A 27,674-nucleotide genomic window follows, 5' to 3' on the forward strand; every position below is an offset into this window, starting at 1 on the left:
GCATTTCCAGAGTGAACCTCTTTATACCTCACACTTCTAAAAGACATTTTAAATATAGTTTCATTTTGTCTTCACAACCCCTTGGAAAGTAGAGACATCCAATATATCCACTTACAAATGAATAATAGCTGAGCTACGTTGTGCAAAGAATGGTATTAAGCATTGTATATGTTAATATATAGATATAATAAATATATGTATATTACTTCACTTAATCCTCAACAACACTTAATGTTTTATTACCAGTATTTTATTTTATTTATTTTTAAAAAGATTTTTACTGGGGAAGGGAAACAGGACTTTATTGGGGAACAGTATGTACTTCCAGGATTTTTTCCAAGGCAAGTTGCTGTCGTTTCAATCGTAGTCGTGGAGGGCGCAGTTCAGCTCCAGGTCCAGTTGCTGTTGTTAGTTGCAGGGGGCGCAGCCCACCATCCCTTGCAGGAGTCGAGAAGTCAAACAGCACCCTTGTAGTTGAGAGCCCACTGGCCCATGTGGGAATCAAACCGGCAGCCTTTGGCGTTAGGAGCACGGAGCTCCAACTGCCTGAGCCACGGGGCATCCCCTATTACCAGTATTTTATTGATGTGAAAATCAAGGCACAGAAGGTTAAGCAACTTGTCTGAGGCACCAGAGATGAGTGGTGAATAAAACAGGTCAGGCTACTAGTGAAAGTCTTGTAATTTTCCCAGAGTTCAACTTCATAGGTTCTACTTATTCTTTGTTTTGCCTTTATCCTTGTCACATATTATTCCTATTCCTCAAAACACTTATCACTTTATGGGGCTTTCATGACATTCTCTATTTTTGTTTCCCGGCAACCTCATTCATTACACCATTAATCCATAAACATGTTGATTTGAGTATATAAAACCTAACAGCTCCTATAGTTTCACTAAACAATGTCTTGCTATTTAAAGCATGAAGCAAAAGCCTAATTTAGCTGTTTCCTAAAGTAAATCCACTGCTTATGAAGAGAAATTCCTTAATGTCCTCTAAAATAAAAAGTATATATTCTATCTATACATATATTTGAGATATTAAAGAGACATCAATTCCCATTTTAAGAAAGTTTTAACTTAATATCTTCTATCAAATTTCTGGTGCCTACTACAAAACCGAAGACTTAAAAAAAAAAGAGAGAGAGCTTTAAAAATATTAGTCATTTTAAGTGAGTCACTCCCAAAAAGAAATTACTTGGGAGTCAAAGAAAGTTGACTTTACTATCTCAGAAATTAAACTCCAATCAACTTGTTCGTCAGTTCAGCTTACTATGAATCTGTGCTGATGTGGAAACTTGGGGGAAAATAAAAACCACTGAAATTTAACTGGTCACTGGAAACATCCTTCCTGGTTTGTACTTTATTATCTAAATGCTAACTGGAACTTCAGGCAAAAATGTTATTTGTAGAACAGTTTTGTGGCACAGACATTGTATCCATCAAACAGAACAAGGTGTTCAAAGATTGAGGACTCATTTTGCCTGCTACTGACAAATTCAAACCTTTGCAGAACTTGAGGCTGAAATCTTTTGTGAGGCTCCCTTGTGAGTTGTGCCTAAAGCAGGTCCCTAGTAGTAGGTGCTCAATAAAGATATACTGGAAAAAAATCAATGAGACCAAGATGGAATTTCCACAAGAGTAGTAGAAGAGTTGAGTTTCTCACTGCTAACTATATACTCTCGATGACTTTTGCAACTGGTTTTGTAGGTCATCTGAGCACTAATCTTTTCTTAGGCTGTATCACAATTAGAGGGAGAAGGGGAAGAGCCATTTCACGTTGTGAACGTATCTCTGTTAACTTCCTGAAGTTGACTGGGTGGAGGCCCTCCAGTTGAAGGCTGGCAGGTTTGTGCGGCACCGGCACCCGCTCCTTCCGTCCTTTTCTCTCTTCCTGGCTCCGATACGCCCTCGCCCTGCCAGCGGCCCACTCGCACTGCCGGCTGGGTCATCCCAGGCCCTGGGATCTGCCACGTGCTTCAAACCTTACCTGGGGAGAAAAACAAGGATCCTCATGTTTTAAATCACTGCAGCATGAAGTCTTCAAGCGAAAGCTTTATTTGGGTATTAAAATCTAACCTCCGAGGAACGAGTCAGTGCCTAAGGCCTTCATGATCACCCCAATGTAAGGCGGTCTTTCACTCTTGGGAGTTACAGGCTCTCTGAACGCGGGGCGTCTCCCTCAGAGCCTCACCTCGGTCTAGCTCAGCCCGCCCAGCCCACCACACCCCCGCTCCGCGCCCATCCATTGTCCCCTCGCAGCTGTCATTGCACACCGATCCAGAGCTCCGGATTGGAAAACCTTCCCGTCGCTCAGCCCATACTCTGGGGCCGGACGCCACACTCCCTATTCTGAGCCTTAAAAGGTATAAGGCCACGTTCCCGGAGCCGGCAGCAGGTAAAGCCGCAGCGGCGGAAGGGAGAGGCCCTTCTCGCCCAGGTCGGGCCGGCCAGGGGGTGGAGGGGGAGCGGCGGACCGGGGACAGCGCGCCTCATCACCCCTCCCTTACTGTCTGACGGCGTCCAGTCCTCCCATCACCTCCTGCCCCCCAGCCTCAAATCGCGATTATAAAGCCGAAACCGCGGAGCCACTCTCGTAATCCCGCCCCCGGACCGCCTAGTGGGCAGTTACCACCGCGTAGCACGGAGGGCGGGGCGGGTCGGGCCGCAGGGAGGGGGTGGGGAGGAATGTGAAAGGTCCCGGATGTTGCTGAACCGGAGCCCCTTCGGGAATGACTGGCGCAGGCGCAGAAAGACCTCACGAAAAGCTAAGGTGGGGGTGGGGAGAATCTTCATTCTCGCACGTTTAGAAGAGTGAGCTGGCGGAGGTGGCAGGGAGTCAGAGAGGAAGGCGAAGTAGGGGGGTAGTGGTGGGGAGGAAAATAAAGGTGATTCCTGCCCAGGCGCCCTCGAGGCTAAAGTAGAGAAGTTGGAAGCTAAGCAGACTGGGGAAGAGGGTTAGCAGCGGGAGAGAACGCGCGCTCCCCCGTTCGCCCTCTAGCGCGGGCGGGCAGGACGCGCGCGTTAGGGAGCGGCGGTTGCGCTGGGCCCCCAGAGCTGTGGGCACCAATCAACGGTTGCTATAGCAGCGTTTGACGTCATCGTGCGTCTGGTGCCCCTGCTGCCGGGGCTGGTGATTGGAGGAAACCCCGTGTCTGCGGAGCGGCTGTAGCCTGTGAGCAGCGATTCAGGGACAGAGTCTCAGCCTCGCCGCCGCCGCCCAGAGACTGCTGAGCCCCGGTCGGTCCGCCGCCACCCACTCCGGACACAGGTAAGGCGTTCGGCCGCCGCCGCCTCGCCCCACTCCTTCCTGTCCCAGACCAGTCTTCCGAAAGCGCGGGGGATGTCCCCGCTCCACATCCTTTCAGCCCTTTTCGCCCCGCGGTAGCGGCGCTGGGCTGAGGCGGAGTCTCTTCAGGCAAAGACGGGCGGCGGCTTCTCTTCCGCTGGACTCGGGCTGCTCGCGGCTGCCGCGGGCTACTTGCTTCCGGATCGACGCCTCGGCCGGGAGAAACTCCCGTTGCCGCTCTCCGTCCCCGGGGGTGGAAGGGGCGCCCACGAGCGAGATCCCAGGGGACCGCCCGGTCGCCGGCTCCCTGCGGTGGCCGAGGCACCCCTGGCCGCGACCCGTCCCCGTCGTGACCCCGTCCCGAAGCCCCCCCCCCCGCCCCGCGCCTCGCTTCCGCGCGAGACGGGGACTCGCGGCTGGGGCACTGCGGTGGCGCAGGTGAGGCCGCCCCTCCCCCGCCCGCGGCGCCGGCGGCCGGCCCTCCCCCCGCGCGCTCCGGGGCCGGCGAGGCTCCCGCCAGGCGGACCGGGCAGAGGCCACGCTTCGCGCGGGGGCGCCGGCTCCGGGTGGGGCTCGCCTGAGACCAGTTTCCTGGGTCCCGCGGGGCGTGGTGGGGGATGGGTGGGCCTCTCCCTGTGGTGAAAGAGGGCTCCGACCGCGCCCAGGTGGGGGTAGAGAGGGCAGGGGCAAGCCGGTGGCCGGCGCCCCGCTCGCCCGTCCGCGGGCTAGAGGCCGACGGTCCCTGCGCTCGGCGACGCGGGGAAGCCCGAGCCTCCCGGCCGGCGGTGGCTCGGCTCGCCGGGGTGTGGCCCTCGTCCCCTCCCCCCGCCGCAGCTGTCGGGCCGGGGTGGACTAAATGAGGACCGGCGGGGTCCGGTGGCGGCCGGGACGCCGCGGGGAGAGCGGGGTGTGTCCGCGTCCCCGCCGACCGTGGTTCTGCTTCTGTGGGCAGCGCCGTCGTCGCTGCCCCCGGGGCGGGCAGTGCCTCGGCTCCCCGGGGCTCGGGAGGGGGCGCGCTGCTCCTCCCTCCTGCTCTGGAGGGGGGAATTATTCCTCGGCGGTAGGTTGGGCTCCTTGACACAGATCCGCCATGACAAAGAGGGAGAGTCGGGGACTGGTGCGGAGGCCCGCGCTTGGGCGGAGCCGGGAGGGGTTAACCGCGCGGACCGCAGGGTGTGCGCTCCGAAGCCTCGGCCGGAGGGTGTGCGGCGCGCCCGACCCGACGTCTTAGTCGGTTAGGGGTTAAGTGGGTGCGGCGAGCCTTCTCCGCAACGTCGAGGCGACGCCTTGGAACACTGGTTATTTATTCTATGAAAAACCGACTCCGCTTGTCGTACCCGAGGGTTTGGGGAGAGAAACCTTTGTACCGCTTTTAGGTAATTTCTCGTTAGAAGCAGCTTTAACCTGAGAGCGTTTAGAGTTCTTAGGGGAAAAATTAGTAATTTCGAGAACGGGCGGGTGGGGGGTTTAAAATTTGTAATTACAAATTTTAGTTTTTGAATTGAAATACTACACCTCACATCTAAGCTAGCTGATTACTAGTTTGAATACCGGGGACCTGTTAGAATTGTGTGTGTGTGTGTGTGTGTGTGTGTGTGTGTGTGGTTTTCCTGGGAAGGAAATAGATGTGATATTGGGGAGTCAATTCCCATAGTGAGTAACAGTGGCTCTTCCTTTCACCGTCTAGTTGGGCACTTCAGGCTGTACGTTTCCCTTTAAAATCGTTTCTTCTGTGGGATTATTGTATGTTTTTAGTATCTTTCTTTGCTGTTTTAGCACCTTTCAAAAAGATATCTTTCAGGAACAGTATAACAGGAATAAATTGAAAAATCTAGGCAGCTTTAAAACGAGAGAAAGAATAAAGCTGAAAGTCATGGTAAGGGCAGCTTGAATGATAATATATTCAATTAAGTTTGACTACTAGAAACAGAATGAAGTAATTCTACATTTAAACTGGAATAATGACATTAGAAACACTGGCCACACTCGAATATACATTTTAGTGCTCACAGTAAGAGTTGAAGTTCCAGGACTCTACACTTGAAACCTATATAATTTTACAAACTAATGTCACCCCAGTAAATTTAATTTAAAAAAAGAGTTGAAGTTGAAGGACTCATGGGCATATTTTTCAAGCATGTGTGCATATAACAAGGTGTACAGATAAATGAGGCCTTAGGGTCAGTTCAGTTAGATACTGATCTTTGGTGGTGGTTTTATATTCAAAATATCTTAAAACAAGCAATTTGGTCATTTCTCCCAGAAAATTGTCATTATGCTGTCAGCTGGCAAATGTTGCAGAGATCGATGCATTTAGGGTTGGGGGCTAATACCAACTAAAAAACTCCTTAAAAGGTTAGGTATTAAGGAAGTAAAAAAGACAAATTACACATTAAACTGACAAGAATCATGATTCGGGAAGTATGAAAAGAATTGTAATGTTCTTCCTAAGTAGTGTTTTCATTAAAGAAAAGCTGTTCAATATTTTATTATTTAGTGATATTGGAAACTGGAGTTGAAATTTTGGCCAAATAAGATAAGGGTTGGTTTTTAAGGTGGCTTCTTGACCACACTTTCTTTGACGTTATGTGAAATTGGGATTTTCTGAACAAAGATAAGGTAATGCAATTTTAATTTTGCTAAACTGATGTTAATCGCTTTAAATTTACCCTCTGAATACTGAGTATGCCATTTTTTCCCCCTTTTCTGATCATCCTTTTGTGAGGCTGCATTAAATTCCTCATTGGAAAATCTTCCATGGGCAATTAGGTTTGAGGTGTTAATATAGCTTTTTTACAAACAGTATATAATTTTGAGTCTGTTTTGATGGAAAACATATCTAAATGCTCCCCCCTCCTTTTTTTTCCCTGCAGAACATCCAGTCATGGATAAAAACGAGCTGGTTCAGAAGGCCAAACTGGCCGAGCAGGCTGAGCGATATGATGACATGGCAGCCTGCATGAAGTCTGTAACTGAGCAAGGAGCTGAATTATCCAATGAGGAGAGGAATCTTCTCTCAGTTGCTTATAAAAATGTTGTAGGGGCCCGTAGGTCATCTTGGAGGGTCGTCTCAAGTATTGAGCAAAAGACGGAAGGCGCTGAGAAAAAACAGCAGATGGCTCGAGAATACAGAGAGAAAATTGAGACTGAGCTAAGAGATATCTGCAATGATGTACTGGTGAGAATCAAACATTCAGTCTATCTTCATTATGACATAGAGTTCCTATAATGAGTATCAGTTATGTTACTCAATTGTTTCCTTGGTTTTTCTTTCCCTTTTAAAAATTGAGTGTTCTAAATTTTGAAGTCTTCAGGGTGTCATTGCTAAAAAATGTTCAAACAATTGTAGTTAAGTTTGTATAAAATAAATGCAATAATTTCAGTTAGTCTAAATAGACTAAAAATAGACTCTGGGAGTGTTTTTTGTATTACTTGAAAAGATTAATAGTATTACTATTTCAATTATGGTTGGAATATTTGTAGTATTTCTAGAGCTCATTTTTTAAAAACGTGCATATGTGAATACAGGAACCTTACATATCTTGTTTTTATGTAAAAGAGATGTAATAGGAGACTCATTATAGAGATAGTACCTGTCCTTCCTTGGATTAGTCACTATAATGTTAATATAATGTGTCAGCCATGCAGGAAACACTGCCTTTACAGTTGTTTTTGCCTTTTCCTGCATTCAAGTGTTGAAGTTAATTTTGAACATTGACAACCAGAATGAAAAATTGTGAATAACTCAAGCTTGATTTTCCAGGTTCAGTCAAGAAATATTTTAAGTATTCAGTATCTACTGTGTTGAAACACTGCTTCTCTAAAAAGCTTTAAAGAATTTAACAGTACATTTTGGCCATTATTGTTTTAACAAATGATGGCTTTCTGATTCAGAAAAATTTGTGTCTGAGTGTAACTTGGTAGAATATCCAACCATTTATCATATAGCATCCTATATATATTAATACTTTACCTTTTTAAGGAACCAGTGTTTGGAATAATGTTTAAAGTGACTTTATTAGGTTGGTGCAGAAGTAATTGCAGTTTTTAACAGGTTAAAATAATTGCAAAAACCGCAAATATTTTTGTACCAACCTAATACTAAATGATTACCCTTATATAGCGGGACTTTAGATTACACATTGGGTGTCGGTATAGTAGGGGTCTGATATATAGAGAGATGCAGTATCCCAATTTCTCTGGACAGGTTACTGAATCTGGGACTCAGTATGGAAATCCAGGTGCAATACTTACTTGAATCTTATTCATGGAAGAACTATAAAGAGCAGTATAGGCTTTTATTAAAGTTTGGTAGTATGATTGTTTTTATGCTAGCTTTTAATTATTAATGGAATAGGTTCAATTCCTCAATTATGAGTATTTTTCTTAAATGATATTTTTTTCAGGCTGTCTCATTAAAGAACAATTTTTTTTGAGCATTCAAGATTTACTTATTGTCTTCATTCCCTCACCTCTCCCCATATTTCACCATTCATTTTACAAATATAACTATTTTTTAAATTTTTAAAATTAGTTTGAGTTGTACAAAACAACATAATAGTTAGACATTTATACCCCTCACAGAGTGATAACCCCCCCAATCTACTACCCCTCTGACATCGTATATAACTGTTATAATACCATTGACTCTATTCCCTATGTTGTACATTACATCCTATGATAGATACATATATTTTGTGTGTGTGTGTGTGTGTGTATAATTATAGTTAACATGGAATATTATTCAGCTTCAGGTGTATAGTGCAGAGTGGTCAGGCATCTACACAGTCTATGACGTGATCCCCCTGATAAGTCCAGGACCCATCTGGCACCTTATATAATCTTTGCAACATTTTGATTGTATTCCCTATACTGTATTTCACATCCTCGAGACTATATTTTTCATTAACATGGGCTCACAAAGTCGTCTTGTAGTATTTGTCTTGAGTGCATTTTTATTGGTTTTATTTGAAATCTTTACATTGATAGCTGTTATTTCTAAGATGTGAAAGGAATACCATGATTTGTTGAGGTTAAATGACAATGCTTTCCTTGTGATTTGCTTCTCATTGGGAAGGTAGTAAGATATTTAAAATTCGAAAATAACCATGCTTTTCTACAGTAAGAAATGTGTTGGTTCCCCCCCACCCCACACTACTTAGTACCTATGTACCTGTTACTGAATTTTGTTCACTCTGGTGTTTTCCCCTCAATTATTATACCTGATAGATCAAATAATTTTTATTTCAGTTTCAAGGGTTTATAATTTATAATTTCCCTTAAGACAAAAGTCAACTTTAGGAATAAAGGGAGACATGGTAACATTGACTCTCTACTAATCAGCTTATTTGTGATTCCAGGTAGGTATTGCATGTTTACACACTGAAAGTATAAAAGCTTGGTGTGAAGATTTTCCCAGGAAAAGACTGTAGCAGTTTTTTTTAACTTTGTTTTTGTTATCAAGAAAAGTGTATTGCATAGGATCAGTGGATGAGAATAACTGATCTCTAAATAGCTTCTCTTTGTTGATATGATTATTAAGAGTGTTTGAATACTGGTCATCTGTGCTCTTCTTCAGAACAGCACTGGCTTCTTACCAAGTGTAACTGAAATTTCTACTTTGAAAGTTTTAATTCCTTTTCCATACAAAAGGCTCAGAATTCTAAACAAGCTTTTCCTTCCAGTCTTGGTCTTTTCAAGAGTAAAACTCTGTTGGTGATCTTTGCATGACCTCTGCCTCCTAACATATAGTAGATACTCAAGTACTTGTTAAATAAATGAGCAAAAGGGCTTCTTTTGGAAAAGAGGATAATAGAACTAGGTCAGCAGCACTGCTAATTTTTCAGGGCTGTTTTTGTTTCTACTTGGGAAAATTTGGTATTTACTGATACTGTGGTTCTTTTACAAGCAGGCATCTTGTCCTTATCATCTTTTCAAACAGGTTATGTTGACTCTGGAAACATTTTGCATAAAATCCTTTCCCCCTTTCTACTAAATTGGAAGAATAAAATGTAGCAGAACTGATATTTCTCCTAGAGAAAATCATCTTTGAACTTGATGATTTGTGGAAGTGTTTTAATTATATTTTAAGATCTTACATGATAAAAATATAATCAGTTGTAACTTTTATTACTCATCTGAACTTTGATTTTTTTTTGAGGAAAATAAGCAGGTAATTATATTTCAGAATTAATATTATTGGCTGGTGGCATCAGTAATGAATTAGAGTTCGTTGTACTATTGAGCACCTGGCCAAGAAAGTATCCACTTCCCATAAAAAGGAACTAATCTGCAGAATTCTAAGTTTTTCTGAAGAGCTCTTTAGTCTGTTATTAAATGGTTCCTACTATTCTAGTTATGTGCATTTGTCACCTATTTAATTTATACCATTTACTAAGCAGGGGGACCATGTTACTTTGTACAAGAGTGACAGAGCATTACTATGGGAAGTGGTTAGTGGCATTTTCTTCACAGCATGGACCTTGCTTTATAAAAGAACTTGGGGTTCTTTTCTTGCACTGTTAATTTGAAATTGCATATGTGAACTAATGCAGTCTACTTTTCCTGCCAGATCATAGACCAGAAAGCTCTCTTGGTAAAGTAGGGGAGGCGCTTAACACTAGTGGTCCCTGATAACCTCTTCTGTGTAAACTCACAAGAAGAAGCCAAAAATTGGATAGGTGTGTCTTGAACATGATGAAATGAAAAACAAAATGAGGAAATACAGACTAGAAAACCTAATTCAAATTCAAATAAAAATTCAGTGGTGTAAAAAGCTCCAGGTTTTGAGTCAGGCCAACTTTTTACTATTTAATAGCTGCTTGGCCTAAGGAAATTACTTAATCCTTTGAGAAAACTGAGCTCAATTAAATGGGAATATCCACCCCATAGGGTTGTTGTGGAGAATGAAAATCAAGGAACGCTCTTGACTACCTTCTGCGCCCTGTTTGGGGGTTCTGTTTAGAAGCAGTGACAAGAGTACAAGCCTGCCTGCAGTGATCTCGCAACTCGAGTCCAAGAATGGGATTTAAAAGATCCAAGAAGCCTTAAAAACTATTTTTTTTGTGGAATAGAGAGTCCATACTGGCCATCAAACTTTGAAAGTTTCATTTAAAAAATTGAAAGCCACTAGTATAAGGGAACAAATGGCTTCTTCTACTTATAGGAGATGAAACAGTAAAATTGTGAGTCTAACTTTTGTAACAGTTGGCAACAGTAGTTCAGTAACAGTGATTCCAGTAACTTGACTGAGTTCCATCTTAGCTTCTCTGCATTTTTATTTTAAGGTGTGGTTGTTGGGCTTTGGTTTTTATCTCTAGCCCATAGAACTGCCATTAAACAGGAGCAAGCTAGGAAACCAGGCAGCTTTTGGGTCCTTCCTAGTCTGGATATGTATGTATGTATGTGTATATATATATATATATATATATATATATATATATCTATATATATATATATATATATTTTTTTTTTTTTTTTTTTTTTTAAAGTTTATCGGGGTGACAAATGTTAGTCAAGTTACGTAGATTTCAGGTGTACAGTACTGTAATACATCATCTATACATCACATTTCTCACCACCCAGTCAGTTCTCTTTCCATCATTGTATATTTAATCCTTTTTTAAAAAACTTTTATTAAGTGTGTTTTTCCAGGACCTATCAGCTCCAGTCAAGTAGTTTCAATCTAGTTGTGGAGGGCGCAGCTCACAGTGGCCCATGTGGGGATCCAACTGGCAACCTTGTTAAGAGCACCCGGGCTCTAACCAACTAAGCTAATTGCTCTAATCAACTGAGCTAACCGGCTGCCCTAGTCTGGGTATATTAATATGTGTTTGGACTTTAAAAATTGCTGTATAGAGTGGTAAGCTGAAAAATTACTAGGTAGCTCATTTATTGGAGTAACGGCTTCTCAAAAGAACTGCAGTGTTATACTCATCTTCATGATAAAGAGTTTTCACAATAAGTATTACGTATTCTACATGGTGAGGTATTTTGTACATTTTGGAAGTCTGAGGTAAATGAAGTGGAAATGAAAGAAAACAAAGGAATGAGAATGGAAAGTTAGGTGTTTGCTCTTGGTGGAAAGTGGAAGAATAACCACCACCTTGATCAAAGAGCAACAGGTTACCTATCCTTTTTGTAGTATAGCAATACTTGAACAGGTAGGAAGAATCCCAGTAAGATACAGATGACCTGGAGATGTTTGGTGATTCGATGAGCTATGAAGAAGGTAGTTAAAAATAGAAAGGTAAAAGGATTCGGGGGAAAAAAAAGGAAAGGATTAAAGGATTTGAAATTGGAATTAGAGTGAAAAACTTGATTTTCAAAAGTATAGGAGGAGCATGCAAATTTATGAAATAATGACCCAAATTTCTTAATCTGAGCAAGAAATTATATTCAGTCTTAGCAGAGGAATTCATATTAGGAAGGGGAAATGTAAGCTATCATAGAGTTGTAAAAGCTTACCAAGAATAATTTTTCTTTTCCTTGTTTTTTTTGAGAACACAGTTTTTGTTTTTTAAGGAGGGCACAGCTTACAGTGGCCCATGTGAGGATTGAACCTGCAACCTTGGTATTATTAGCACCACACTCTAACCAACTGAGCTAACAGACCACCCCACGAACACAGTTTTATCAGTAAAGAAATCCTATTGGCAACACCTCAATAGTGGGCCTGCAGGACATTTGGTCCATGCCAAAAGATCCGTGATATGTGGTCCTATCAAAAACGTTCATGCTTAGAAAATGTCCCTGACATTTATTCAGAATTTTGGTTTATAGGATTAATACATAAAAATACTGTAATGTTTTACTGGTACAATAATTGTGTTGTGGCTGTATTGTTAATAATAACCCTTCTTGTCTCGGTAGCCTAGCTGGCTGGTAATGAATGGCACATGGGGCTAGGTAGATGGGTCTGAGTGGATCAAGTATCTCCATGGATATTTGGACAGGACCAAATAAATGTCCACTAATCCAGCAGTAATAGAGTAGAATCATCCTAGTTAGTTGGTTAATTGGAAAGTAGTTCAAATTTTTGTGATCATGCTTGTTTTAAAGATTTATATTAAAACAGATGTGTATGTTTACCCATTTCTAAAGACCTTTTTTTTGAATACATACAGAACCACAGTTTGGAAATAATTTGCTAACCACCCCTACAAGTGCATCTTTTATAAAATGCAGTTTGAGTTTACATAGTAGAGAGAACTTAAACAGTCAGTTCAGAATCCTTCTAGAAATGTGTAGTTTATTCTAATCTTTCAGTTTGTCTAATCTTTAGGTTGTCTTTTTGTGTGTGTGACTCTCTTAAAAACTAGTTTTTCCAAAGCATTCAGCTTAGTTTTCATAGGAACATCTTTTCATACTTATATTTTACAACATTTAAGTAACATAACATTTTAAGTAATTATAACAAGTGTAACGGCATAATTTTGGAAACAAATTGACTCTTAATAAGGATATAATTGCTGATAGAAGCTGAAGGGGATTAGAAAAACCTATTCTCAAGCATTTAGCCCAAGTCATGAGCATTTACCTAGGAATGAAGAACCTGGTGTAAGCCAGAATTTGGTTAATCCACCAAATTATGTGAAGGTTATGTAAAAGAGTTGTTGCATTCTAGATCATGCTATCAGAACATTAGATGGGTAGGAGGAACTGCTTCATCTAAAAGCTTTTCCAGTAATTTTTCAAGAAACTCTACCATTGTTTCCCCAAAAATAAGGCCTAGCCGGATGATCAGCTCTAATGCATCTTCTGGAGCAAAAATTAATATAAAACCTGGTCTTATGTAATATGAAATCGGGTCTTATATTAATTTTTGCTCCAAAAGACGCATTAGAGTTGATGGACTGGCTAGGTCTTATTTTCAGGGAACCCGGTAGAAAGAGAGATGGGTACTGGTTAAATCACAAAGGGCCTACTATAATGTTATAAACTGAGTAATGGGCAACTTTAACGGCATGGAAAACTTAAGGAAATGACAAAAGGTTTTGCCTCTTAAAAGGTGAGTTGGTAGACATGCAAAAATAGTTTTCATAAAGAAAATCAGACCTTTTATAATTTGACAATTTTTTTTTTTTTAAGATTTGATCTCTGATAATCTGGTTCAGTTCTTCGGATGAATTTTCTCCTTTTATAATAACAATATATTTCTCCTTTTATAATAACAATATATATCTCAGTGTCCTCATAGTGTGTTAGTTATCGTTTATACGTTAACGTGTTTTTTTTGGAATCGGGGCTTTCATCTCTGAAAGACTTAGGGTCTTTTACCCCATGAATATAATATGTATTTTCAAATCTGGTAAGTGGTTTTAGCCCGTAGAGGGAGCCCAGTATAGGAGATAGTTCTGCTTTTATAATAAGGAATTACATGCTGTTGGACTACTGAGATTAATTTGACCACAAATTTTTGATTCTGAAATAGGTTATCTTTGGCACATTTATATTGGGGGGTGAAGGGGAGACAGATAAGGTGTTTTTTAAAGTCAGAATTGCGTTTTCTGATGCCAGCAAGTTAAAAAAAAAACACAAAACACTGTGGTTCACTGAAATTCTAATATGCCTTAGAATTTTTTTTCCTAGAATTCCTGAGATCCCTATTGTGCTTTCATCTTGGTTCCCATAGTTCTTGCTTATTATGTTGGTTTAACATTGAGAATAAACATTGCTCTTTAATTAGAATTGCTGTCAGTTTCAATATCCTGAAAACCAGAGTTCATCTTCGTTTTGAAAATACCTGTTCTTTTCTAACTACCTAATTTTAGGACGTTTTCTAGACTTAATTAAAATGACATCTTGGTTTCATTTTGTTGTTTTAAAAATGTTTTTAAGATTTTTTTTTAGAAGTTTTAGGTTTACAAGAAAATTTAAAGGAAGGTACAGAGATTTCCCATATTATATTCCCCTGCCCTGACAAATACATGGCTTACCCATTGTCAACATTACTCACCTGAAGGGTACTTTTTTTTTTTCACCAAATGATGAATCTACATTGACAAATCATAATCACCCAAAGTCCATCGTTTACCTTAGGGTTCACCCTTAGTGATGTACTTTGTATGGGTTTGGACAAATCTACTTCGCCATCTTGACCAGAAGTCTTGACCTCATTTTCTGATTGCAAATTAATATTACTGCATTGAGTAGATCATTGGTTCTCAACATTTTACATTCACGTTGGTACTCATTTGTATAATATATTCCCACGGATAGTACCCAGATTATTTGCCATTCCCATTGTACTAGTTGTAGTACTACCCCTTACTCTGCTCCTCAGAAGCATATTGGCAAGAAAGTGATATTGTAAGGATAAACAATCTAATTTAATGGACAAAAGATACAGTATAAACCTTTTACTGCTTCTGGTTGTCATTCACTCAGACTTGCTACCTTCATTTTCTATTCCTAGTTCTATGCTGCAGACAGCTGTTTTTCTTTCTATGAAGTAACTGCTTCCCTTCTGTCTGCTCAATTTTTGCCAAAATCCCCTACACACCGGTCTTTATCTCTAGTTTGGTGTTCTCACTCTTCCGGATACAAGCGAGCCATTGCTTATTCCCATATTTATGGCCTGAGGGTTTCTGCTTTATTACTCTGATTTAGAACTTATTTTAATCTCGATGTCTAAGTTGTTTTCAACTTTAGAGGATTGACTTTATTCCTTCATTCTTGAAAATAGGACCATTGACTTTTGTGATACTTAATTTGTAAAGTACACTGAAGGAATAAGATATGCTTAATATTTTTTAGGTGGTGCAAATTTGAATTAGGCTTGAGAGGAATAGTGTACAAAGCTACCATATGTCAGCAGTTCCCATTATACGAGGTACATTTCTGTGCAACAGTCATTCTTCGTGTGCTCTCTAGAAATTCCTGTAATGAAAAACGAGTATCTGTGAAAATTGCTACAAAGTAGCAGTTGTCATTTGTCATTGACTTTGTTTTGCATTTTCTGTTAAGGTATAATGTCACAAGAGTAGTAACATGGTATAGAATAGTCTTGGCAGATTTCACTAATTTTCTGTTGACATTCTTTTGCTACAGTGTGAATCTTGGGGCAGCAAAGCATGCATGAATATAGCTGATTTGTTATCAGTATGATCCTTCGTATAGCATGGGCAATATTTGTTTACATTGGAATAGATTACTAAAAGATTTCAGCATATAAGCATTTGTGAATTTTTTTTGACAGAATTTTTTGTGAGCCTTCTTCCTTTTTCCCCCAAATAAAAGACTATTGTGAACCTTCTTCCCTTCTCCCCCAAAGAAAAATGTGCTGACAGTAGTATTAATTATAGGTGGGATGGCAAAGTAAGAACGTAAGGACAGTCAAATGTTAATCTATAGATTTTAATCTATTAGACCAAATGTTATTTAATCTATGAGACCAAGTGTTAATCTATTAGACTAAAATAAGACTGTTCGATTGGTTGGCCTGTATGTTCTTTTAAAATCTAGGAAAGGTCCTGTTGCATTTAATTTGCAAGATGTGCTCAATTTTTGTTGTATTTGAATTTCATTTACTTGAACTGTTTAATGACTTGGACATCATTAGAGAAGTTAGAAACGTTTTTTAGTGAAGATTAATTCCCATCTTGTAAACAAGGTTTGGGATATAGGAGTTACTGTAAATTAGCAATATTACCGAGTAACCCAGTGGTGAATTGAGTGTTTCTCCTCTCAGTGATTGATTACAAGTGCATTTCTGAGAAAGACTTGCTTTTCTTGTTGATTCAAGACTCAGGAACTGTTAGCTCATAATTTTTTGCCTAGGATTTAGAAAGGACGTATGTTGACCACAATCATCCCAAGGGCACTTGATGAAAATCCTGACCAAAACAGCATTTCATTCATTCATTCATTCATTCATTCATCCTTATTTATTTATTTACAAAAGGTTTTTTATGGTTTTTTGTTTTTGTATATTGACATGTACAAATAATACTAAATCCTGCATGAAAACAACTGTTAGTTATACTATGGCTATTCTTTCTCATTCCCAAAACACATTACATTTAAAATGTAATTCTGTGGACTTGACAGTTGAGAACAGTATTATAAGGCAGACTGTTGTATTCTTAGAGCAAGCGTATTCTCAGTTCATCCAATCTGATGAATACTTTGCTATCATGTTTGGAAATACGACATCCCAAAGTGAGTGTGCTCTCTTTGTTAAGAGGAATGATTTTTCCGTCCACTTTCACCTTTGGTTGTTTTCATCTGATAGAAGGGGATTATCACAAGATTTTAATTTAATTGTATGACAAGGATAAGACTTGAAGAATAATCTTGCATAATATTTCTAAAAACAAAGGAAACTAAAGTGTATATAGTACCTTACTTTAAAGGGGTGTTACAACCTAGCTGAGGCTATGCATACATTTTGGGTTCGAGATTTTTATTCATTTTATGACTTTGGGCAAGGTATAACATCTTTCCACGTCTTCAAAATGGGAATGAGCTAGAATGTTTTGAGAATTACTGAGTTAACACACGTGCTAACCATGGAGCGATTAAACAGTAAACATACTGCTTTGACCTTTTGTACCTCTGTGATACCACTTTAGTGTGGCTTGATATATTAATTTTGAGATTTAATTTGAGAATTTTAGTAAATCGCAGACTCTATTACCTGCTATTTTATAAGCCCTATGCTATAAAAAGTAAATATAAAGATAACCCGCTGCTCTTAAAAAAAATCTCGACAACCTAGAGAGGAAAACAGACATCTACGCAAATAACAACAACAGAATGAAAGGGAAAGTACTGCCTGTTGGCCAAATATGGAAGAGCTGGTCTTCAACTTTTTTTTGAAAAGTGGCTGATAACATCTAGTCCCACTAGGGAGTTTATGCATAATACACAATGTGCATGTGCAAGCTACAAAACACTGTCCAAAAATGAGGTGTTTTAAACCAAAAAAAAAAAAAATACTGTGTGGTGGAAATATTGAAAAATGGGGCCTTGACTGGTGAGAAATCCATGAGGTTGATGCCAACTGTAAAGGGGGCTCTAAAGGAGGAGAGAAGGAAAAACCCCCGAGTGTTCGAGCAATGTTAACAGTTGTCACCTAATGCTCAGTATATTCTTTTTGGTACTTTTTGCCATTTTACTTTTAATCTTTAGGAGCTACATTTTGAGTATGAGGTAAAACACTTGATTTTCCTGGGATTATTTTTGCTAACATGAAGGATCCAGAGGCATGCAATTCTCTGAGCCTGATTTAATTTAGCAGTTTTTTGTCCCACTTATAGTTAGCCCTTTCACCCAATTGATTTTTCAAGAACAAATCCAGGCTCTCTGTCAGCATGAAGTTTTGTGCAGATCTATCATTTAGGGGCAAAAATCAGGGAGCAATTTTCTAGCTTTTAACGGGAATTACAATGAAATTTTAGGCAGGTATTAACAGTCTTTAAACACCAAGGATAATATATCTTGGTTTTATCAAACTCCTTGTTGATTTTTTAAAAAGTTAAATGATGAAGATTTGCCATCTGTTATTAATAGGAAATGTTAATTCAGTAAGTGGTCAAAATCTTCTGATTCCATCCTTGAAGCGAAGATATGATGTCCCTTTATATCTGTATGACCTTATCAATCATAGAATACTTAAAATTTTACTGTTAGGCCAACATTACACAAAAAGGTGAGTTTAAAGTCAAAGTGTTGGCAGATAGGCTAAATTAGTTCTTTATATCACCTGAGTTTTAGCAATTTTGGTGTAACAGTTTTCTAATTGGTTGTTTGGAAGCAAAGGATGAAATTGTACTTGAAAGAAAGGAAACCATTCCAGCCACAAGAGGGAGTAAGAGACTAATTTCCAAATAGGTGGGCCCCTAGTGCTACAAAAAAGCCTGCATTTGTTTTAGAATTTTTAGAAATCTAGGAATGATAAAAGGCTGTGGCTCTACAAAATAAAGTGAACATTCTGAGAAATTTCTCTTTGTTATCAAGGGAATGTGCAAGACTAGAAATTTGAACTTCTCTACATTGTGCTGTAGAGTTGGAATTAAATTTCCTATTGAGGGTGATACTTGAATTTACATTCATGTGGTAGTTTGAGTTTCTTAGTTGAATAGTAAAACAAATTGAGAATTGAACTTCATAGAATCATTGAATTTTAGATTTGAAAGAGCATCTAGAATATAGCTTTTTCATTTTCACAGATCAAGGAACTGAATGAAGCTCAGGTTCAGTGACTTCTATTAGGTCATGTCATACACATTAATCATTTCTGTCCCTTACGGTAGAATCCCCTTCGTTAATAGATCGAAACATGATATTTACTCTGCTATAAGATGTGTGGATTTTATGAGGGATAGAGGCTTGTCAGAATAACTATGTTTGATTTCATTAAAAGTGATGATACAGTTTTAGACTATATTTTACGGTTCTATACTTAAATGAAAAGAACAGGAATCACATTTGAGCCCCCTTGTGCCTCAGTTTCTTGTTGTCTCCCTTTTAACCACCAGCATTTTTTGGGCATGATACATATGAGAACGGAATAAATGTCTGTTTCTTAACCTCTCTTCATTTTGTTGTGTTCATGGAAGAGGGCCATGATAGTACCATTTAAAACAGGAATGGGTTATGGAGGCTTTGGTCTTTTCCACTCACATATTTGGTGAGGTCAAGTTCCAGGAGACTTACCCCAGCTCTATTTTCAAATTACAGTCCATAAATGTCTCAGTAGAGGTTGATTTTTTGCTTTGATATTCTGGGGTATTTACTATTTGCTAATGACATTTTGTGAATATTTATATTTGTGGAAAATTACATTTACTATTTTGACCAATTGGTGCAATAGTCTCTAAGACAAAGTAGGAACCTTCTCTCCATCCCTCATTTTTATTTACAAATTCATCCCTTGTTTTAGTGCTGTTCATCTCCTAGGTACAAATTTTACCAATTTGTAAACTTGGTAAGGAAGTTTGAAAAACAGATAAGCACAAAAAAGATACAAGAATGGAGAATAGAACTCACTGGTAATGCTATCTTCCAGCAAATAGTCACTATTAAAAAGGACTTTTCTTTAAAACTTTTTGTATAATATTTGTAATATTAAATAACCAGAAAGGAAAATAACCTTTTCTACATATTAAATTCTCTTTCTAACCAGTTATATTTTAATTTTTCATTTTGAAATTTCAAATTCAGGAAAAAATGGGAAAATAGGAAGAATTTCCTATACATCCTTTACCTGATTCTCTAAGTGTTAACATGTTATATAACCATAGTATAATTTATCAAAGTCAGTAAATTAATAAAATAATTGACAAAATAAACTATGTAACCTATAGAATTTATTCATAAATTATACCACTTTAATTCTGGTCCAGAATTTTCAATCCAGGATCATACTTTACATTTCACTGTCTTATCTCCTTACTCTCTTTTATTTTGGATCAGTTTTTCAGTCTTTGCCTTTCATGATTTTGATACTTTTCAAGAGTACTGGCCAGTCTATAATTTGTCTGGTGATTTCCTCCTGATTAAATTCAGATTGTGCATTTTGGGGATGAATTCCTGGATCTGATTCTGTGCCCTCCTTGGTGCATCATATTAGGAGACACATGATATTGCCTTGTTACTTAACCAGTTAGACAGGACATGAGATATCCCAGCTCTGTAACTTGTAATTTTCCTTTAAAATATGTTTTTCATTAGTTGGCTTTGGGTAGTCTAACTGGCAAGCCCAAATCACAGCACACTGCCCATTGATTTAATTTGAGTGTTTAGTGTCAAGGGGCGTGGCTGTTCTTTATGGCCCAAATAAATATATAGACAATCCCCGACTTAACAATGGCTCCACTCAGGGTTTTTCAACTTTACAGTGGTGTAAAAGTGATATGCATTCAGTAGAAACCATATTTTGAATTTTGATCTTTTCCCAGGCTGATGATAATGCAGTGCAGTCCTCTGTCATCACGTGATGCTGGGTAGCAGCAGCAAGCCACAGCTCCCAGTCAGGCATGCAATCGGGTAGAACAACCAGTGCAATGCATCGTATGGTGTTGCCAGCATTTTTTGGATATCGTGTTTTGAGAATGTTTAAGGTAGGCTAGGCTAGGCTGTGATGTTCAGCAAGTTTGGTGTATTAAATTTGCCTAGGTGTATAAAAGGTGCATTTTCAACTTCACTGTATTTTCAACTTGAGATGGATTCATCTAGTTGTGTCAGGTATTTGGATAAACACTTTATAATGAGCACTTACTAATTTTTTTGAGTTTAAGGACCCTTAGTCAACAAATTCTTATTCTCATTTAAGAGAGAAAAAGTGACCTTGAATTCAAAGAAAATCTAAGGAATAGTGGTGGGGTGGATGGTGTATTAGAAGCTTTCCTGGGATAAAATTGGAAGGGAGATTTTGAAGTTAATGCTAGAGTAAAACAACAGAAAATTGAATGAGGGGGGCGGGTCATGCTTTTGTATTTGAAACTAGCACTCCTCTTGGTGGCAATTAGTACCAAAATCCAGGCTTCCGGACTTCCAAACAAATTTACTCTGCCTTGCTACCACAAACTATCCTCCCATTCTGTCTCTGGTGGATTTTTTGTATCTCTTGCGCCTCTTTCAAAGGGGTTATTACATAAAAACCTGGAGCTTATCCAAGGATTCTGGAAGCATTATTAGGATGTACCCAGCCTCCTCCTCGGCTGCTGTTGATGAATATACGTGCTTAGTACAACATACGTAATTTTAGGACTTCAGAGAAGCAGAACATTATTTTTCATTATCTAACATACAGTAAGTATCAACTTCAGTAATTTCTATCGTTTTATCTTCGCTATTTAAAAGTTTGGTAAAATGGTGAACTCTTGATAGTCTTCAGCCTGCTGAGCCTTTTCTTCACTTTCTTAAGATAGTTCTACGTTTTCTTCAGTTATATATAATGAAGCTGTTAAATTACGCACATTTTATAATTCAACATGAGAATTTAATATTTGAATGCCTAATATGTGCAAAAGGTATCTTTAAGGAGCCCGTAAGTAGGTTAAGAATACATGTGTATGTAAAAAGTTAAAGGTACTGCAAAATCCTTTTAAATTATACTTGCTCTGAATAATAATTTAGACATTATGGAGCATAGGACATAAAGTAAAAACGGAGACTTCTGACATCATCCCACTTCCTCAGGGGTAACCTCTATTAGGCCTTTTTGTATCCTGCAAATTTGCATTCTGTCCTTGAAGAATACACGTAAGATCATATACAAACTGTTCTGTGCACTGTGCCTGCGCACACACACTTTGATGTATATCTTAGGCTTCATTCCTTATTGGCATACACCTCATGCTTTTTAATCTCTGTATACTGTTATAAGGGTGTAACATTTATTAGCTAATGTGCTATTGACAGAAATTAGAGTATTTCCTTTTGTTTCTCCTTCAGTTAAAAACTCTTCATTAGATACTAGAGGTACAGAAAATTTGGGCTAAACTGAATAGTTCTGAGAATTAGTTTTAGGGAGAACATATAATTAGAGCCAGGTATGAAAAGGTGGATGGTATTTAAGGACAGAATACTTTAAATCAGCAATTCTTAAAAGTGATCTGCGGAGCCCTGGCGGTTTTTTCAGGGGGTCTGTGAGGTCACAACTATGTTCATGACAATACTAAGTCATGATTGGCTCCTTTCTATGTGAGCATTAGCGTGACGCAAAAGCAGTGGTGGCTAAAAGTGCTGGTTCCTTAACACTAATAAAAGGCAGTGGCACCATACTGTATTATACGTTCTTCAACACGCACTCAGTTAAATAAAAAAAAAAAAAAAAAAAAGACAACTGGCTTCACTTAATGTACTTGAAGCTGTAAAATTCTTTTTTTTTTTTTTAGTAGCCTTTATGTAAACATCTTTTTAATACTTTGTGAAGCAAAACGGGAAGTATAGCAGTATTTCCAGAAAGAATTTAATTTGAATAGTGAACTGAAGTAGCTGCTTTTTTCTTTTTTTTTTTTTCATGGAACACTCTCCAAAGAATGATAGGCAAGCTATGGTTATTGAGACTTGGGTATTTAGCAAACATCTTGAAAATGAAGTGAGACTGTCACTTTAAGGGAAACATGGTATTTGTGACTAATAATAAAATTCAAGCTTTGAAGCAAAAATGAGAATTTTAGATAACTTGTACTCATTACCTTGATCTTGACAACTTTCCAGAATTTTATGAGTATGACGTGGTATTGAGACCAAAAAATTTTAAACCATAAATGTGGAGCATTCATTGTTACTGCTTAGCTTTTTTCTAGAAAGCGTATCTGAGAAATAATAAGTACTAAGGTTGGAACGAGTAAGTTATCATTTTTTAAATATAAGGAAATTAGTTCATATAAGAGGAAAGTTCAGAACTAAGATGGGTTTCTGGGAGGGTGGTGTGTTGGTTGGTTAAGGTGTCATTTTAAAGCTACTGTACTATGGTAATTTATTTAGTGTAGACAGTGCTTGAAGAAAAGAAAATAATTGTTTAGGGAGTGTGGTACCAGCTTGCCAAGGGGTGACCAAGGAAATGGGCCTGAAGAAAGTGGGAAAGTGCTCAGATGTGGAGGGCAAGCGCAGCGGCCAGGGAACGCAAAGGAATTAGGCCGTAGTGAAGGCTGGCTCCGTCTCCGAACAGTGAGCGGGAGACCGCAGAGGCAGCGATAAACACCAAGTGTCAGGGGCAGAAGAGGAAGACCCAGCACACAGATGCGGAGCGCTCTTGCACATCTCGATTTAAATGAGTCTCCCACCAAGTCTTTTGTGTCCGTTTCAGAAGCTTTAGTGAACTTGAAAAAGCAGTTTACTGTCTGGCTGCCTGGCCAAAGCAGGCAGAGGAAGAAAGAAAAATTCTGAATTTCTAGGGTCTGAAGGTCAACAAAACCATTAGCAACCGGTGGGCCATGTTCATTAAGCCTTGGTTGTCCCCAGTTTCTTGTTGAGAAAGTTTGGCCCTACAGTTTCCATGTCCAGCATCTACTCAGCATTCTGATTTTTATGTTTTCTATGATGGATGCAAACAACCATGTACAGTGTTCTGTTTTATAACAGCCTGTTTGAATTCACTTATACTTAAAACAAAATTTAAATATATCTATGTTTGTGTGAAATCTTGTTTCAGTACGATGGAGAGCTTCCTTTTTTCCAGTGTTACAGGGTTTTGGGTGGAGATGTTTTAATTGTGAAGCTACTTCTTAGACTCATCAGTTACATGTTTCCTGGGGTGGTGGGGGAGAAATGTACTGTTTTACCCTCAAATGATAATACTTACTCTGTTCTAAATAGTTTCTATATATTAACTCACATAATCTTCACAAGAATCGTATGTATTATATTTACTGCTATCTCCCTTTTACAGATGAGAAACCTAGGTCCTGGGAGATCCCAGAACTTTTGTTAAGGTGACATACCTAATAAGCAGTGAACTGGCATTTGAATTTAGACAGTAGGTGGTTTGTCTCCATAGTCTGTGCCCTTTACAAGTATGCTATAAAAAAGAATAAGACTAAATATCTTTTCTCCTTTGATGTGACTTAATTCTGTGTTTTCAAATGAAAGTTTTTTCGTGCATGATTTTACCACTCTTACCAGCTACAGGAATTGTAGATTACTTAATCCAAAGTGAAGTACTAAAGTAGAGAGTACAAAAGCATTAAAGCAGATTTTTGAATGTCCAGGATCCCATACCTTATATCTGAGTAGAACACCTACTCTCATTTATAACTCTTAGCAGCCTTTTGAAGTAGATTTTCATTTTAATCATTTTATAGATGAGAAAGTTAAGGCTCTGAGATCTCAAAATTAATGATGAGAGTGGAATTCAAAGTCGGCGTGATTTTAGAGTTTCTGCTACACCAAGCTACTGCTCTAAGAAGTGCCATCAGCTCAGGCAGCTAGAAAACTGGTGTTTTGATGTTTTACTCTTCCTATTAATTTCAGGCTATAATCAATCATACTAAAGGACCAGTGAAAGGAGATATCTCACTAGAATAGAGATGGATTTTCAGTTTATAAACCTTCCCTTAGAAATATTTGGCCACAGTCAGTATTTGATGTTTATTTAAATTCCTATTATGGGGGCAGGTAGAGCCTACCCTAGGAAGGACAGTCAGAACTAGATAATGTCCGTTTATTTGGTTACTTAATTTTTATACACTTTAAAGTCGAAGTATTGATGTTATGTAGACCTCTTTGGATCAAGGCATGTGTTATAAAAACTATTGTTAATATATTCTGCCATGGGTAAATTGACTGGTTTGGGGGGAGGGGAGGAATCATTACTTGAACCTGTAGATCTTGGGTGTTTTTCACAACCTAAGAGTTTAATTGTTGTACCAATGTTGTAGAAAGAAATCTTATCTTGAATATATCAAACTCCACATAATTTACTTGTTGATTACATTAAGGTTTAATGCCCTCTCTTCAGACTCAGATCATGTGTTTAGCTCTGATGAGGTATTGGATATGGGCTTCTACTGGCATCTTGCTTCCTGTCCCACTTATTAGAATGATTACTGTATAAAGTCAGAATATGTATTAACTCTAATTCAGCAAATTAATCTTACATGTTTGAAAATGTTGACCACGATATCTTTAAAATATAGTGGCTGTCTTCAAAAACAGATTTTTAAATTGCTTGAGGAAATACTGTGATTTTCTACATCAGATTATATTTCAGCAAGAACCATACAGATCAACATTGTAGCCTTAATTTGGTGCTGTGTAAAATGTTTGTAAATTTCCTGTTTGACCTGAAAATCCTTTTCCATTATAAATTACATGTAGATTAGAAAATTAATGTGCTATGTTACATGAAGAATTGTACAGGCGGAAGGGACATCAGCAATTAGTCTAACCTTTGTGGAAGTTGTGACGTTCCTCACCTACTACTTATATAATGCTGTCTCCTTTTTAAATGTCCCAGAGTCTTCATTGCTTTTATTGTATTACTGTAGATGACTAAAATTTAGGAGATTGCATTGTCTGTTTAGCAGCATATTCTTAAGTTTTTGTACATTTTGAAAATAGCTGTCCTTTCTCCCTTCTGTTTCCCATTTTTCTTGCTTTCAATTTTTTCCCTGTCACTGCTGCTTTCTGATAAGTGCTGCTTCCTTTTTTCCCCTTTGTTCTTATTTCCATCTTGGTCTTCTCCCTGTGTTTTCCTCTTTGCTCTGGCTTCCAGATCTGGAAAATTGAGCTTTTATTTTTCTTTGGTCAATTTGACAAATTAACATACTTAATCACCTATTTAGTGTTATAATTATGGTAATTAAATTAGAGTTTAATGGGGCCACATCTGAGTTAGGAATCTTCTCTACAAAAGACCCAAGTGATCCTCTCATTTCTCTCTCAGAGAGGAACTATCTGACGGGGTGGCCCATTCCAAGTTTGGACTACTCATACAATTTTTTCACATTGAGCAGAAATCTGCCTCTTCCTAAACTTAACTAGTCTTGTCTTCTGGAGCCATTCATGTCATATTCTTCCAACCTTGTTAACAGTTTGTAATTTCCTCATCATTCTTGCTTGCTTTCCTGGATAGAGTTTGCTTTCCAGTTTAAAAATGCCTATCTTGACACATTTTTAAAGGAACAATATACTTTAGATTTGGTCTCGTTAGCACAGTGTAGAACTGAATTATTTTCCTTATTTCCTAGTTTTATTAATATCTTGAAATCATGTTATCTTTTTTAGTAGGTGTATCACCCTATTGAGGCAGAGAAGATGTAGCATAATGTTAGTACAGGTGGGATTGTCTAATTGGAGTTGCATCTTCGTAATTTAGCTGTGGTTTTAAACACACATTACATTGCTGGGCCCCCATTGTCTTTATAAGATGGGGATAATTGTAATTTCTGACTCATAGATAAAGTTATGGAAGGATTAAATTAAAATCCATATAAAGTGCTTAATTTGTCAAATGTCATGTTTGTTATTTAAATAATGTTATGATTATTGTTTTCAGTTGTCGATTGCATAACAAACAAAAACTTCGTGACTTTACAATCATGATTTATTCTTTCTTGGGATTTTGTGGCTTGTCTGGACTCCATTGGGCAGTTCTTCACATAGTATTGGCTGGGGTCACTTGTTGCTCTGTGTTCAGCTGGGTCTGAACTATCCAAATGGCTTCACTTAACATGTCCCATGACTGGGACTGATTTGGCCTTTCTTTCCCCCAGGGTAGTTTGACTTTTTACATGCTGGTTCAGGGCTCCAAGAGAGCAAAAGGTGAAGTTGCCAGTCCTCTTAAAGGTTAGGCCCAGAACTGGAACAGCAGTCATTTCCACTACATTGTGTTGGTCAAAACAAGTCAACAAAGTCGGGGGTAAGGAAATAAATTCTACCTCTTGACAGGAGAAGCAGTGGCATACATGAACAGGGTTGGCAGGGGAGTTTGTGGAGGCCATCTCTGGAGACAGTCTACCACAATTCTCTTCTTTCATAGCTTTCTGAGCCAAAATGTCAGCCCCTTTAAATTTAATCTTTATCCAGTCTTTCTTGCTTTTTTTTTTAAAAAAATGTTAATGGTTCTTAGCTTTATGTCACTGGAAGGTAGATAAAAGTATACCATTTGCCATTACTTAACTTTTGTTTTTTAAAAAGCTTTATTGAGGTGTAATTGACAAAGAACTGTTCATATTTAATGTGTACAATTTTATGAGTTTGCTTTCTTAACTTGCTCTAGTCAGCATTTTACCAGAAACATTGCACGGTTGATACTTGGCCCTTTTGGTCCATCATTAGGCCAGTAAGCAGCCTGACTACTGTTATCTCACCTTCCTGTTACTTGTAGGTTCTGGTTAAGAGCTTTAAAGTTATTTTTGTTGTTGTTAATGTTTTAATGAGACTTAATAGCTGATTCAGTATTCACCTTAGGGGATGAGGTGCTTAACTGCTATTTAAAAAATTGTGTGAATTACCTCTGTAGAATGACGTTTTCGGTGATACAGATTACTACTCATAAAAGATGGATTATTAATTCTCGTAACATTTTTGACAGCTTGTCTAAATAACTTCTGCAAGTTTTCTGATGTCTACATTAAAGTTTTATCTTAAGTGATTCACCCTGAACTAACTTGACATGTTTATGGTCTTTGTCTTTACATATATGGAGTAGGTTACATACAGTTATTGCAGAGTGAAGTGCATGACTAGGCAGTGTTCTTAGTTTCCATTGTTTTCCCTACTAGGCCACTTATCCACATACTTAGAGACTGTCTTGCTCACCATTATATTCTCAGTGTCTAGCACAGTGGCATTTAAGTATTGGAGAATAAGTGAATGTAAAAATACGTTGAAGCTGTAAAATATGAAATAGAAATGCCTAGGTAGGGATTTGATTTCCTGGCTAGGCTTAGTTATTGTCACTCTTTTATTTGAAAATATTCTTTGTATAA

General features: G+C 38.5%; 1 protein-coding gene across 7 annotated transcripts in view; it reads left to right on the forward strand.

Annotated features, from left to right (window-relative positions):
• Positions 1-2,239: 2,239 nt before the first annotated feature.
• The window catches only part of YWHAZ (tyrosine 3-monooxygenase/tryptophan 5-monooxygenase activation protein zeta), a 34,132-nt gene continuing 8,697 nt past the window's right edge, over positions 2,240-27,674 (forward strand). Inside the window, exons 1-3 of one of the 7 annotated variants that reach the window (XM_081070850.1) lie at positions 2,250-2,397; positions 3,086-3,270; positions 6,162-6,466. In XM_081070850.1, the coding sequence (XP_080926976.1) occupies positions 6,173-6,466 (294 nt within the window). In that variant the 5' untranslated portion in view covers positions 2,250-2,397; positions 3,086-3,270; positions 6,162-6,172. Of the gene's footprint in view, positions 2,398-2,668; positions 3,271-4,364; positions 5,165-6,161; positions 6,467-27,674 lie in introns of those variants that run through there. The other 6 variants (XM_081070847.1, XM_081070849.1, XM_081070853.1 and 3 more) reach the window with 6 other exon arrangements.

The sequence above is a fragment of the Rhinolophus hipposideros genome, assembly GCF_964194185.1.
Source record: "Rhinolophus hipposideros genome assembly, chromosome: 13".
Taxonomy (NCBI): domain Eukaryota; kingdom Metazoa; phylum Chordata; class Mammalia; order Chiroptera; family Rhinolophidae; genus Rhinolophus; species Rhinolophus hipposideros.